This window comes from Cupressus sempervirens, chromosome 3 (assembly GCF_028749045.1).
Source record: "Cupressus sempervirens isolate cs-2001-9-10 chromosome 3, ASM2874904v1, whole genome shotgun sequence".
Classification (NCBI taxonomy): Eukaryota; Viridiplantae; Streptophyta; class Pinopsida; order Cupressales; family Cupressaceae; genus Cupressus; species Cupressus sempervirens.
In genome coordinates, this window is record NC_143120.1 from 842,349,841 (window position 1) to 842,364,506 (window position 14,666).

A 14,666-nucleotide genomic window follows, 5' to 3' on the forward strand; every position below is an offset into this window, starting at 1 on the left:
AAGATGAAGCTAAGTCCTCATTTATTCAATTTGACCTTTAAGTTAATAATTAATTAAATATCAATTAAAAAATTAATATTTAATTAATTTCCATGTTTTAATGCAAAAAATCAAATTTCCTTCCAATTTCTCCCAATACTTCATTTTTGGATTATTTTTCAAAATAATCAAACTAAATATCAATAAAATTAATATTTAATTTCCCATGTAAATTTTTAAAAAACTCCTAGAAAGAAAATCGCTTTTTAAATCCAACTTTTCATTCATGGGAAATTTTCCATTCTCTTGCCTTTTCCAATTTCGATTGATTTCTTTTCAAACTTTTCAAATTTGGGAATTTTTCCAAATTTCCCAAAAAAATTGATTTTTTCACTCTTGACCATTTGGATTTTGGAAATTTTTAAATCTTTCAAAAAAAATCCAAATTTTTGGGATTTCTCAGCTTGTCTTGTACTCTCCAAGTTTCCAACCTTTTCCATTGTATGAGATTTTTCAACTTTTTCCCAAATTGTCTAAGTTTTTTGAAACTTTTCCAAATTTTTGCCATCATGGATTCTTGGGATTTCCAAATAAAATTAGATTTTTTTTCTCAATTTCTAAAACTTGAGATTTTGGAATTTTTCCACATTTCTCACTAATTTCAACTTATTACGATTTGGACATGGCAATTTCTTGGATTTTGGATTTTTTTTTTTCGACACTCATATTTTTCAATTTTTCAAAAAAAATTCAAATTTTAGATTTCTACCTTTTTTGTATTTCAAAATTCTCATTCTTCCCTGCTTGTGAATTTTCATCTTCTCTCAAAAGATTGAGCCATTTCTCTCAACTTCCAAACCAATTTATTTTTTTTACGTACTCAATGCTTGAGCACATTTGGGAGGGTTAGGAGACTTCCAAAATTTTGAATAAAATTCTTTGCACGCTTCTTTTGGATAAAATCCTTGATGGACGCTTCTTTGCACACTTCTTTTGGATAAAATCCTTGACGGGCTAATGATCTTGCCCCAAGAAATGTGGATAGCGCACATTTTGGGTGGTGAAGGATTTATTTCATTCAAACAAAATCCTTCAACTTGCGCTCCAAGAATGGTGGAGAGCGCAATTTTGAAGCTGTTGTGGATTTTTCTTGCACTAGAAGATTTCCTCAATGCAGGTAGACATGCGCTCCGCAAACTCCAGAGAGTGCAAATTTTAAAAGGTCATGGAACTTGATGACCACATCTTTCCATGGGCAGTGTTGACATGGGCTCCGGATTTTATGGGCTCCAAGGTGAGCATTGTTTTCATTGCCTCCACTACAGATATGAATGGGTCTTTTTCCATTTACTGGCTATGCTAGCCTCCACAATCCATCTTCCTATTGATCGGAACCTGTTTTGTGGCTCCTTCATTCTATTGTGCTTTAGCTGATGCCTTCAGTGTCAAGAACAATTTGGGTCGTTTGCAGTCATTGTGTATAGTTACTACATCTTCTTACCAGAAAAGACCAAAACAGAACAAACTAGGAGTAGAGCTGAGGATTTAGGATAGGCTGACCAATCCAAGAATCATATTGGTATGCAGTTTTGAGAGGTGTGGAGATTTTATGGTAGAAGCCACTATTCCCTCCATATTACAACTTCAATTTCTATTCCGAAAAACCAAAAACAAAAAAGGGGCACGAACAAGGGATCCATGAAATGGGTGATGGTGATGATCAGTCACAACAGAAGGATCGTAATTACAACAGTGACATAGAATCATTAAATGAATTTATAGCAGATTTGTAATAGTAATGATGAGCAAAATACTAACCCAAATCCCATTCTGCAATGAAATGGAAATAATGTATTGGGAGGGGAGTTTCAAAATGTCGAAATGGCCAATAAATAAGTAGAAAGAGAGATTCTTAGGTACAACAGAAATCAACAGTAGATGCCCTCCACAAAATCTATTGTTCCTTAGGTACCTTAAATCAGGTCACCAAAAAGCACTCGAAAACATCCAAAAAATATATTGCATTTAACTATCCTCTAAGCTATGGCATGAATCCTTTGGACATTCATATCTCTGTCCTTAAACATCATACATATGACACAATTTTCTGTTAATGCAATTCTGAACACGATAAACTGTAGGCGTGTTGCCATGGTTCTTGTGCCTGCCAAATCGCAAAAATTCCATCTCTATTTTGAGTGAAAAAAAGTTTGAATATATCAAACTTCAAGCTTTGAAAAGGCCAATTATCTATTGTATTTTTAATGACTTTTTGATCATGATGCATCCATTTTGTCTCCGGCTCTGTCCAGCACTTCGAATTTTTGAAATCCGGTTCCCAAGTCTTAAGTTATCAAAGGTTAATGAAGCATCCCAAAACTTGTGTTTCATCTCATAATCTTAACCTCTCCATCAAAAAGGTTAAGTTTCCAAAATACGTGTTTTCAAATAAATCATTTACCATTAATCTCATCTAAAAATGTTAAGGTTCGGACTCCAAAACAGGTGTTTCATCTTAAAACCTTAACCTCTCCATCAACGAGGTTAAGAAAAATTTCCAAAACATGTATTCCAAACCATTAACCTTAACCTCTCATCCAAAAAGTGAAGGTTAGAGTCTCAAAACATGTATTTTGAATACGATTATTAACATCCTTCTCCAAATGATAAAGAATAAGAGTTAAGAGTTGGATCACCTCAATGATCAAGCGCAAATGATGTTGGCATGTAGTTATGAATTCTCAGACTATGATCACCCCTCCATTGGATGGTGCAGTATGAATATTCTATTGTGATGTTTCACGACTTTCATTGTGCTCCAGGCTACGTCTTATTGAAGCATCTTGTCAATTAATTTTGTTCTTCTTTCACAATGCCAAGCATGGACAAGCACGTGAACAATTTGATAGAATGCCAATGAAGAAGGTAAGGGTATATTGATTATGTATGGAAGATAATACATGAAGCACTGATGGTTTGAGAAAACAAATTGAACGCAAAGAGTGGACATCTCCTTGGCAAGGCGTGACTAGACCACTTTGTATACCAACCTGCCACCTCAATATATTTGCAACCTTGAAGTTCCTTCACACATACATATTTCAAATGCGCCAAAGGCCATGCACACGAATTGTTCGACATAATGCTCCTCGATGCACTATTATTGGAGTCAATATTCACGGGGTGAGTGTGAAAGAATAGGTGAAGTCTGAATGTCTCAAAAAAAATTGCATTGCTACGCCCATAGCAAAATCCAAGCATGTGACCCCCTATTGGGAGTATGCAATGCGGAGACATAGAGAGCATATATATGTTTTGACAAAATGCCCTTGCTTCAGTAAGATATTGTCAAACGGAAATGCCATTGAAATGTCGAAACACCAATGTTCTGAAAGTTGCACTATCATATGTAATGTGAAGTATATACACAAGTGCCTTGCCTCATCTTCTATGTCCGCAGGTGGGTTGGGTCATTCCAGATCTGGGACCGCCCCTATACAATACAAATGCATCGTTGTTAAATAAAAATCTTTCAGTGTGACAAACAAGAGCATTCGCTTCTATTGAATTGAGATTAATACATGGCAGTTGCTTCACAAAATGTTTACGAATGTAAATGCAAGGTATGAAAGCATATACCGGCACGTGAACTATTTGGCGGAATACTCTAATAACTCTAGCCGATAGCATTAGGTGATTTTAAATTTTGCAACCTCCTTCAAAGTCTATAATGGAAGCGTGGAATATATGTAGACGTGCCATGAAGAACATGGAAGATGATGCAAGTGGCATGAATAGCACAATGCCATTAAATCAAGACAGAGTTGTAGTAGCCTCAAGAAAGTCTGCCTCGTTTGATCAAATGTATTGAAGGCAGCACTATCACTGTTCAAGGGCAAACTATTTGTCAAAATGCTTCATAGGTCATGCACATCAAATGTCTGACAACTTACCATCATCGAACCATGGAGATAGTGCAGCCTCATACAGACCCGCTTTTCTTGAATTTGAATCTCCCTTGCATGTATAAGTGAAACTACAGGGTCTTTGATCTGGTTCTCCCTCTCAATCCGCGGCCACATAGCGTGTAAGAAAGTTGGAAAATCACACCCGCTTAACAGAATGTACCAGATAAATGCCATGAAAATGAATGTAGTGTGATTATGATTATGAGTCAATTCATGTTAGCACAACGATTTTTATCAATTCCTTAAGGTGAGAATGCTCTACTATGCATGCCACTACATGCTTGTAGACACTCGACAAGGGAAAAGTATTGAATCAGATGCATTGTGGAGAGGTCACCTCATTGGACCCAATGATTTGAAAAGATTCTAGAAACTTTCAAATGTAGATACATTTGCAAAGTTTGTAGATGAACAGACAAGACCATACCATGTTTGTCATTATGCCTCTATAGAGAAATTATCTAAAATGAGGAGAATGTCCAACAACAATGTCTTCTCTAAATTTGATTTGCTCAAATGAGAAATTTGGATTGGAGTGTCTCCAAAACATTTTATAAAGGAATACATTAAACAAATAGTGGGGTGCAATGAAATGAGTCCATCATTCAATTAAATGCATATAAGAGGAGATTTCTAGTGAATGACTATTTCTACATATCAATATTTAAGAGGTTTAACTCTGGTGGAGATCACAAGGAGACTCGAGCTCAAATGGTTCACTAAAATCAATGATTCAACCTTTTGAAGACAACTTTGAAGTCATCCATTGTAAATCATGCCCTTTGTTATTTTGGGTCAATTTTTGTAAGGTTAATTAACCTCTCCAAAATCACGTAATTGGGAGGTAGTTATTAACCATAGAAGAGTAGTTCTTAACCTCGATGTCTATATAAGGAACTATTTTGGCTTTGTAAAGGGAGTTTTTGGACTTTGGAATATGAGAACACTTATGTTAGAATTTTGGTGATAAGATAATATTTGGAAAGTGCTTACAAATTTTGTCTTTGTAATCAAAAATTCCTCTTAGGTTCTTGGTGCAAGAAAGTAAAGGAACTTGCAATTTGAGTTCTCTTCTTTCAAAATCTAAATTGTTAAAAATGTTGATTCTCTTTGCAGTAAGCATTTTCATTGTATTATGCAAGTCTTTATGAATCTTTGCATTAGCATTGTGCTAGTGGTAATTCTTAAGCGTAGATCTTGATTGTTGTTATTAGCGGTTTAAGTTAGTCCAAAAAAGCTGTGAAGTCATGTGGTGCATTCGTCATCAATAGCTTTCTCTCTATCTTTCAAGTTTCAATTCATTTATATTGAAAAATCAAATACACCCATCATACAAGGGAGCTGCCCCTCTCAAACGTAGAGGAAGGTTGTAATCTAATACTGATCGGTTGCAATCTCTCCAACTATTGGCACAGTTGTCACTGTTCACAGGGCGAACAGGGTCAGTTTCAGTAACAACTTCACAATGACAAAATTGATACCAACAAGACATGGGTGCAATTATCACCAAACACAATTGTGAATGTCATGACAAAAAAATTTAAAACCATGTCTAGATTACCATCAAAAGCATGACATGGCATCTCGAGTTGTAGACATTGAAAACAGACTAATCTCTAAAACTAGTTAGAATGTTTTGGGCATCTGTGAGCTGAAGGCACAGAAGACTAGCCTTCATAAAAAAAATTCAATGCATGTTATCTTTATTGATTTCCTGCAGCTCCAACTGAATGCATACCTTACAAAAGATAAACGTACAGCACTACTGGCATAATAATTTCTTTCAATGTAAGAAATTATACTTTCCATGATCCCAACCTTCATTTCATACAGGTAATAGACTATAATCAATAATCAAGATTTTCCATTCATCAATTCTCAATCTATAGCAACCACAACAATGATTTCTGACATCCATTTTGTAGTTTTTCAATCTGGATTAAGCATTGTACTGATTCAAAACCACTGATGAATTCCTTAGGATAATTCTCCCCCTAACAAAAGCCTATTGGCTCATTAAGTGTTTAATTAATATTATTAGATAATAATGTACTACCTAATATATTAAAAAATCTTGAATTTTATCTAAGTAGTCGATTTGGATTCTGGTATGGATGCGGATTTGAGATTTGGGTTCGAAATTTGTCCAATTTTTTTTGGGATTGGGCTCGGATTTGTTTTGGGTTCATCCGTACAACATATTTTTTTAAAAATATGCATGTGTGTACATATCAATGTTCCAGGACTCTGCGAGTCCAAGGCAAAGGCAGCCTTTCCGAGGCAAATGGCCTCTGGACTCGGACTTGGCCAAGTCCTGGTAGAGTCCACATGGACTCACTGAGTCTAGGGACTCGCTAAGTCCCAAGCCCAGGACTCTCCCAAAAAAAAATTTAATTTTTTTTTTTTAAAAGAAGAGATTTCTGGAAGGTGTTTTTTTTCAGTGTATTTTAATTCTGAAAATGATGTTGTGAGGCTCACTGCCAATATTACTATCTAGGTTTCATTATGAAGAAGTCACTTTCAGCATTGTAGAGTTCAATAATGTTGTACAGATATTTTCAGATTTACACATATTTGTGTTAGAATTTTATAATGATGTATATGAGTTTTTCATTTTCTTTTTAGACTTACGTGTTCATGAATGTTAGAACTCTGTAGTGTTGTACATAAAGTTATAAACTTTCAGACTTACGTGGATATGTGTTGCTGGCTATGTCCTTGATCATTTTCTTGGCAAAAATTTGTAAGCCAACTATAATTGTTATTAAAAGACTTTTACCGTTAAAGGTTGTGTTTCCCCAAGCAAAGTGATAGACATACTTGAGAGCCCTATTGTCTACAGTGCACACATAAGCTGCGACAAACATATTTCTCCATGTATGAGTCTTCCATGACTTATCTTAGGCGTATTCATAGGAGGGCATAGGCTACTATGAACCTTAGTCTTCTACACTCTAACTGATAATTTGATATATGTTTTCAACTTTTGATTCCATGGATTTCATATATTGTAGACATTTGACAGTGGCACTATGTTTAACATTATATTATGTTATTCAATTTTTTTCCTTCAAAAATTTGTTGTTATACTTATGTAATCTATGCAAAATTGTGTATGAGTGTTAAGTAGCTTCTATTTATCTTAATTATTGTGTATTTGATGTTAATTGACTGAATGGTGCATGAAAAAATCTTTGAATTTTATGAGTTTTTCGATTTTCCGAGTCCTTGTTGAGTCCTAGCCAAGTCCGAGTCCGAGTCTAAGTCAGATTTTGACTTTCCGAGTCAGAAACGAGTCCGAGTCCCGTAACTATGGTACATATAGACAACAACAAATAAGTTCATACATCACTATGCTAATAATAAAGAAACGTAGCATAATACACTGCGATATCTATGTTTCAGCTCAATAGGATATTGATTGCATCATTTAGCCATACATACAACATGATACACTTGCTTGGTCACATGCATGGAACATATTTCGATATCAAGGAGACAGTTTGAACTTTGGGAACGAAAGGAATTGTCAAAAGACAAGTGCAGTCATCTGAATTTTTATTCTGTATTGGTTAGAGGATTTCTAACCAGGTTAGATAAAAAGTTGAAATTCAAATTTTAATCCCTGGCTTCAAAGATACCATAACTTTAAGAAATTCCTCTATTATTGTCAATTTGGATGTCACCTTTTGTTAATTTTGATTTTTCCTATAAGAAAATAATTGAGACGAAATTAAGCCCAGGTTTGTCTGCTGGGCAGCAATTTCTTCAAAATTCGCTGCAAATTCTGCCTGGGTTCCTCTGAGAGAATTTGCACCAAATTTGTAGCTCTGCAGGCGAATTTGACAAGGACCAGACTTTGTACAGAACTGAACCAGACTTTAAGGGTTGCAGGAGAGAATCTGGTAAACTTCAAATTTTATCATTGACAAATTTGCTTGGAGTGTTTTTCCATTCTTAAATATGAACATCAACACAAGTGTAGTGACATAGCATTAACCATCAAGTTTTCTACACATGATACACAAACTTACAAACATAAGCTACATCCCATGTGGTAGGAGAGTTAATGATTGTGGGCGCACTAGTGACAAATGTTAGAACTACCCTAATTATTAATTCTTCTTTAGGGGATGTTTGAACTTCATTTGCAGAATTGAGTAGCAAGGCATTCACATTATCAAAAAATTCCAGCAAAAATATTCTACTCTTATCCCCTTGAATATTACCAATATATAACATAAAAGTGATGTTAAAATATGTTTAGCGGACTTGTCTTGAAATTTTATAAAACAATTTGAATGATGAGAAAATAATGCTTCATCAATCATATCAACTTTCTAAAAAATACTAAATATACCTCTAACAGGAGCACCATCCATGAGTTCGAATTTGGCTAAGGTTTCTGTTTCGACATATGTATTAGGTCCTGATCCTGTGGACTCTCTTCGTCTAATCTCAAGCTCCATGTTTTTGATCTTGATTCTGACAAGAAGAAAATATATTTTGCCGATGACAACATCTTTCAGGTGATACCTGGATAAATTCACTAATCAGTTGGAAATACTTTAATTGTATCAAACTTAATTGTGCTAAGAAAGAATCATGCACTATATAACTCACTTGCTTTTATTGTACTCAAACTCTATATGTAGGCAATCCTCAATGCCCACCTCCATCTGAAATAACAGAAACCCACATAAGAAATCTACCCAACCTATAGTTCCTTAGCTTATTCCATAAATTAATCATGGAAGAAAGGCCCCATTAGATCTTCCTACCCACTTCAGCTAACATCAGTAATAATACTTAAAAAAATAATGTGAAAGGCAACACAAGCAAACCTTGATGCTGTTGTTAACAGGTGGAAGTGGTGTATAGTTCCGTACCTATAACAGAAAGATACAGTTATATATAACATATTGCAGATCCAAAGACAACAAAATTATTTATGCACTTGAAAGCTAGAAGAATGTACACATTTGTTCCACACCAAACATGAATAACTGTGCCAGCACACAGTGAAGTACCAGAAGGTGCAACTGATATCTACAAATACAAGAACATCTATGATGCCATTGTCAGATGATAGCAATAATAATTTGAGAAACTTTCCTCATCTGTCCTGATCATACATATATACATCTCAATGAGGTATTCCTAATAAACACCAGCTGATAATCCTTGCTTATTGCATCCTCCAATTGTCTTTTAATTCAACTCCCATTTAGGATAGCATAGTTGGAAAGGAACCAATGTTATGGGTAGTTCAGGTACAGACCTGAGACCATGAACGAAATGTTTTTGATCCAAAACAGGAAGATATCATTGTCACTCCTGTAAAGAAATCTTCTTATGAATTAGCAATCTGCTGAGGGAGATTTTATACAGCTCCAAGGCAATTAACTAAGGCTTTATGATCTCATATCCTAACATGTGTGTAAAGATGGCAGTGTCTAAGCTCCTAACTCAAGCCACTGTGCTAAAATCTGAATCCCAAAAGTGCATGCAAGCCCCAGAGTTTGAGAATATTTCCTTTAATGCAAGTTGTATCATGATGTCTCCTAGGGCACAATAGAATCATCAATGCTAGATTTGGGGAACAATCAGGTCTTAAAAGGTGGTGAAATGGGGCACGACATGAGCATACTCAATATGATGACATAGATCAATCCCCAAATATTGGTGAGATAACAGCTATGTGCAGAACTGATTGACTACCTAGCTCTGAACTAGCAAAATCAAGGCACATCTTAATGATGGGCCCACTAAAACTAAAGCAAGAAACTATGAGGCAAACACAAATATTGCTAAAAGCAATCGCAAATAAAGAGAGAACCTCCTTAAAATCAGTGAAAAGAATGTAATGTCCCCTGCTCCGCACTAGGCCTTACTGGTGCCTTGTTAGTCTATCTTTCCATCCTGATAGGCTAACGGCATTAATCTTGAAGATTCTAACCAGTCACAGAAGTTTATTTGGTTTTGTTGGGGAAATATTTAAGTTGAGAAGTTTTTTCTAAAGTTAAGTCACTTTATTTTATAAAATGGATTTATAAGGTGACTTTATGACTTAAAGTCATTTTATAACAATAGAAACTTAAGTGACTAAAAGACGAAAATGGCTTTTATCCCACATTGCCTAGTTGTTTGTATTTCCCCTCATATCGAGGATATAAAAGCAATGAGCTTCCTTGGGATTGACACCATGATCTATGATATTGATAAAAATAACCAAGGTTGCTTAAATGTGACTGGTTGCTCTTGAAGAAAAAACCCCTCGAGACAGTTGAGAAGTTGGACGTAGCCCCAGCATCTCATTGAAAGTTTCGCTCAAATTCCAGTAGGGAGTTGACAAGATGAAATGAGTTTCAGTTGGCTCCATATTCAGAAGTAAGTCTGCTAACGATTTTTAAGCATTTGTGAGCCTTGGTCATAGCTGGAAAATCACATGATCTATCCTCAGCACTTCTGGAAACTAGGGATCAGTTAATGATCAACGTGAGCAAACTAGGACATAACTGGAGGAACGTGGTTACTGTTGTATCAGTCCAGGGCTTGTGGTGGTAAATGCAGAATCAGTGAGGCAGCATTGGGAATGTGAATATCGGATATATCAGTTCCAGACAGGATCATAACTTCTAGCGATATCAGACATCCGTACCTTTTCCCTCACCGCAGACAAGCTAGTTGGTTGAAAGGGACACGTTGATAAGTATAAGTCTGCAAATAGCGTTAAATCCTTGTCATCCACGGATAGTATAACGGGGTTTGCAGTGTGACTAGCAACAGCAATAGGTTGCGGATGCAGTAGGGGTTTCGACAGCAGCATTCCAGACCTCGTTGCAACTGAAGTAAGAACCAATCAAGCTCTTCCACGGGGTAGGGTCGTCTACTCTGTGCAAGAGCAGTCCATACATCAGCCGCCAGCAATGGGTTGCGTGGGTAGAAAACTCCCTCACACCAAATCCAGGTTCCATCGTTGGTGTTAATCCACATTCTATTATAGTGAAGATTTATCTATTGCTCGAGATGTTATATGCAGTCACTTGGCTAAAACACATGAATCAATGTACCTTGGGAGTATTCTGTGATTTCTGAACTATCATTCCAAACTTTCACACTGTTGGCTCCAATCTCTACATTTATTTTGTATTTGATCAGTTGCTTCTATTACTCCTTGGGTTTGGGCTCTTACAAAGAAGCAATAGATCGTATCTCTTTCCTTGACAGACATTGCATATCGAGAAATACCCAAAGCAAGTTGTGAGGTAGTTTGGCTTCAAAGGATGCTTTTTGACATCCATGTCTCAAGCAGGCCCTTCACCCCTATTCTACAGCAATCAAGGTGTGCTCAAACTTGCCCAAAATCCCATGAGCGACTCAAGTATATCAATAATCATTGTCACTTCATTAGTCAACTAGTTGAAATTTGATTAATGGATTTACAATAAGTTTTTATAGTAGACCAAACTGCAGATATTATCACCAAGTCCCTCCTCCTAGATAAGTTTGTTAAGTTCAGAGGGCTCCATGGTGTATTTGACACATTGATCATTAAGGGACGGTATTACAATGATATCACCATATTATCGTGTTTATTATTATTTTAATGGCCAATAATGTGAATCTTGTAAATATTAGAACGTTTCTAATATTGTTGTTATTCTTTCTTTATTAGAACGATTGTTTCGAAATAGAAACATCGTCTTTGTAAACTATAAATGAGCGTCTTGCTTATTCATTTTTTTAATCCAATATTATACCAATTATTTTCATAATAAGTGGCACCCCAAACACCCTTGTCACCCTTGTCTCACTTAAAGAGGCCCAATTTTGGACCCTCCAACAATAAGAACATTTAGGCAGGAATTGTTTCTCCTTGTCGGCCTACTTCGATAATTCAGATACATTTCATGAGGTGAGGTTTAAAATCAAGCATCCACCCCTTAATTGAGACATCAGTTATCAGCACACATCAACAATTGTACACCATCTTGTCTTACATTATTGAAAAAGTAATAAAGAATTATCAAGGCAGAGAAGAAGAGGTCAAGTTCATATTTCTAGCATTCACAATGGAATTCATGGTCAAGCTTTTCATGAGGCCAACCATAAAAGAAAACATCAGCCTTCTCAAAGACTCTAACACAAAGCAGATTCACGAAAGTATAACATTCAATTTTAGCATTTTAATATCAATTTTAGCATCTGCCTTTTCAAGGCACACTTTTGCAGGGGAAAGGAAGGGACAATGGTGATTCCTTTGATCATGTTAACAAAACTTTCAAGGAAGGTTTAGGGCATGGTCCTAATCCTAACCAAAAAAAATTGTCCACTTAAGGTACTCTTTGATAAGGGCACCCAAATATGGGAACGTATATCAGTTTCATGTAAGTTTTCTGCATTATATCAATCATGACTAATATAATGCCTTTACTCTTGCTGAAGATGTTCTTTAAATATACCAGACCGTATATTAAGTGTTCTTGCTATGATGTATAGTTCTACAAATAAAATATTTATCTCTTTTATAAATAGAATAAGGCAATAAATACTAAAGGAGCAGACTTGTATTTGATGTGTGTCCTTTATCCACATTCTTACCTCTTATGTATATAGCACCCAAGAGGCATGTCCTCAGAAAGGACATCACCCTTTCCAGGTTGGCCCTATATATAAACTAATAAGTATTTTGCCAAGATCGGCGTCTCTAAGGATTTGCAATTAGTTAATTATTACACTAACTATATCTATGCAATAAAACATTATTAAATGTTCCCAAGGAAGGTGTTGATCGGGTTAATAACTTCAAGTATTTAAGAGGCCAATCCACTCAAGGATCTTCATGCTTGACCAGATTTGTACTATCTGCAAATTCAGATCAGTATGATATCAGAGTTACCTCATATAAAATTAACACTCCCTCTTCACTTGATAATCATACTAAGAGATAACATATCGAGCACAATCAATTAAGATGAATAAGCATAGATTGATACTCTATATCTATCTGAATCTTCTAAGTGTGTGGTATCATTGAACACATGATACTATGTCATATTACTATACTTGTGATATGACTTATCACTTATACTTGTGATAAAAGTATTGTATGGAATGCAATATACAGGATAAAATTCGGAGAGTGATTAAATTCTTCCTTTATCCAAGTTGTGACTCATAGGTGCTGACAGGCCTACATCACAATATGATCTTGAGTTAAAGATCTGCCAATACACATGATAAAATCTGGAGAATGATTAAAATCTTCCTTTGTCCAAGTTGTGACTCATAGGCATAGAAATATCTACATCACAATGTGATCCTGAACTCATCCAAATCTGATAGTAGTTCTCTAATATTCAGTACATTATTTTAGTGATCGTCATCTCTCATAATGTATTTTATACAAGTGTTCATTATCTCAAAGATCGCCACCTCTTAGATAATGAATACAAATGGTGAAGACCATAACAGTCAATAGCCTAACAATAATAATTTTAACACAAAATTATTTCATTAATAATTAAAGAATACAAATGTATTATAATTCAACCATAGCAAGTTTTTTCTGAAGTGATCTATCTTCACTCGAGACAGAGGTTTGGTAATAATATTTGTTGTCTAATCTACAATGCAAATTTATTCTAACTTGACAGTTTTCCTATCTACGATATCTCTTACATAATGGTAAGGAATTTCAATATGCTTGGACCTGTCGTGAAAAACTGGATTCATAGAAAGCTTGATGGAACTCTGATTATCATAGTGAATAATAGTGAGATTCATGGGTTGACCAAATAATCCCACAAGTAACTTTCTAAGCCAAACTGCTTCCCAAGAGGCCATTGCTACTACAACGTATTCAGCTTCTATGGAACTCTGTGTTGTTGATGTCTGCTTTCTGCATATCCATGATATCATCGTTGAGCCTAAACTGAAACAACATCCTGAAGTGTTTTTCCTATCAATAATACTTCCAACCCAATCTGAGTCTGTAAACCCATGTAAGTCAAAGTCAACTTTCTCATACTTGAGCCCAAGGTTTGTTTGACTGCAACTAGGTGAATGTCCTTTGGCTCACACATTAACTAACTTAAGGCATTAACAGCATAGCAAATATCAAGTCTTGTATTTACCAAGTACATAAGAGACTCAATCATCTGTCTGTAAAGAGGAGAGTTTATGGAGGGTGATTATGTTGTTGCTTCCTTAAGTTTGTGTAGATTAGTCTCCATTAAAGAAAACATAGGTCTACATTTCCACCTTCCAAACCTCGTCAAGATGTCTAACATATACTTTCCTTGATTAAGTAAGATGTTGTTAGAGTTCTGCCACACTTCCAGTCCTAAGAAGTAATGGAGCCCTAAATCTTTGATTAAATCTTTCTTGCATTGATCTATAATATGATCATCACCTGTTATTAGTAAATAATCAACATATAATATCAAAATTATCATATCAACTTTATCCCTTTTATAATAGAGATTTGGATCAACTTCATTCTTAGGGAATCATAAACTGGTGAGATATTTATCGATTCTTTCATACCATGCCTCGAGAGCCTATTTAAGCCCATAGAGAGCTTTCTTGAGTGTGCCAATAAAAATTTTAGGATTATGAGTTTCAAATCCTTCAGGTTGTTCCAAATATACCACTTTTGTAATCTTTCCATTTAGAAATGTTGTTTTCACATCAATCTGATGTACTTCCCATCCC

General features: G+C 35.4%; 1 protein-coding gene across 1 annotated transcript in view; it reads right to left on the minus strand.

Moving 5' to 3' along the window:
• LOC149569408 (vacuolar protein sorting-associated protein 26A-like) overlaps positions 1-14,666 on the minus strand; it is a 131,992-nt gene that overhangs the window by 5,275 nt on the left and 112,051 nt on the right. The window contains exons 9-11 of the mRNA XM_089822125.1: positions 8,792-8,836; positions 8,571-8,626; positions 8,308-8,483 (exon numbers count right to left, since the gene is read on the minus strand). Of these exons, the coding sequence (XP_089678251.1) occupies positions 8,308-8,483; positions 8,571-8,626; positions 8,792-8,836 (277 nt within the window). The remainder of the gene's footprint in view (positions 1-8,307; positions 8,484-8,570; positions 8,627-8,791; positions 8,837-14,666) is intronic.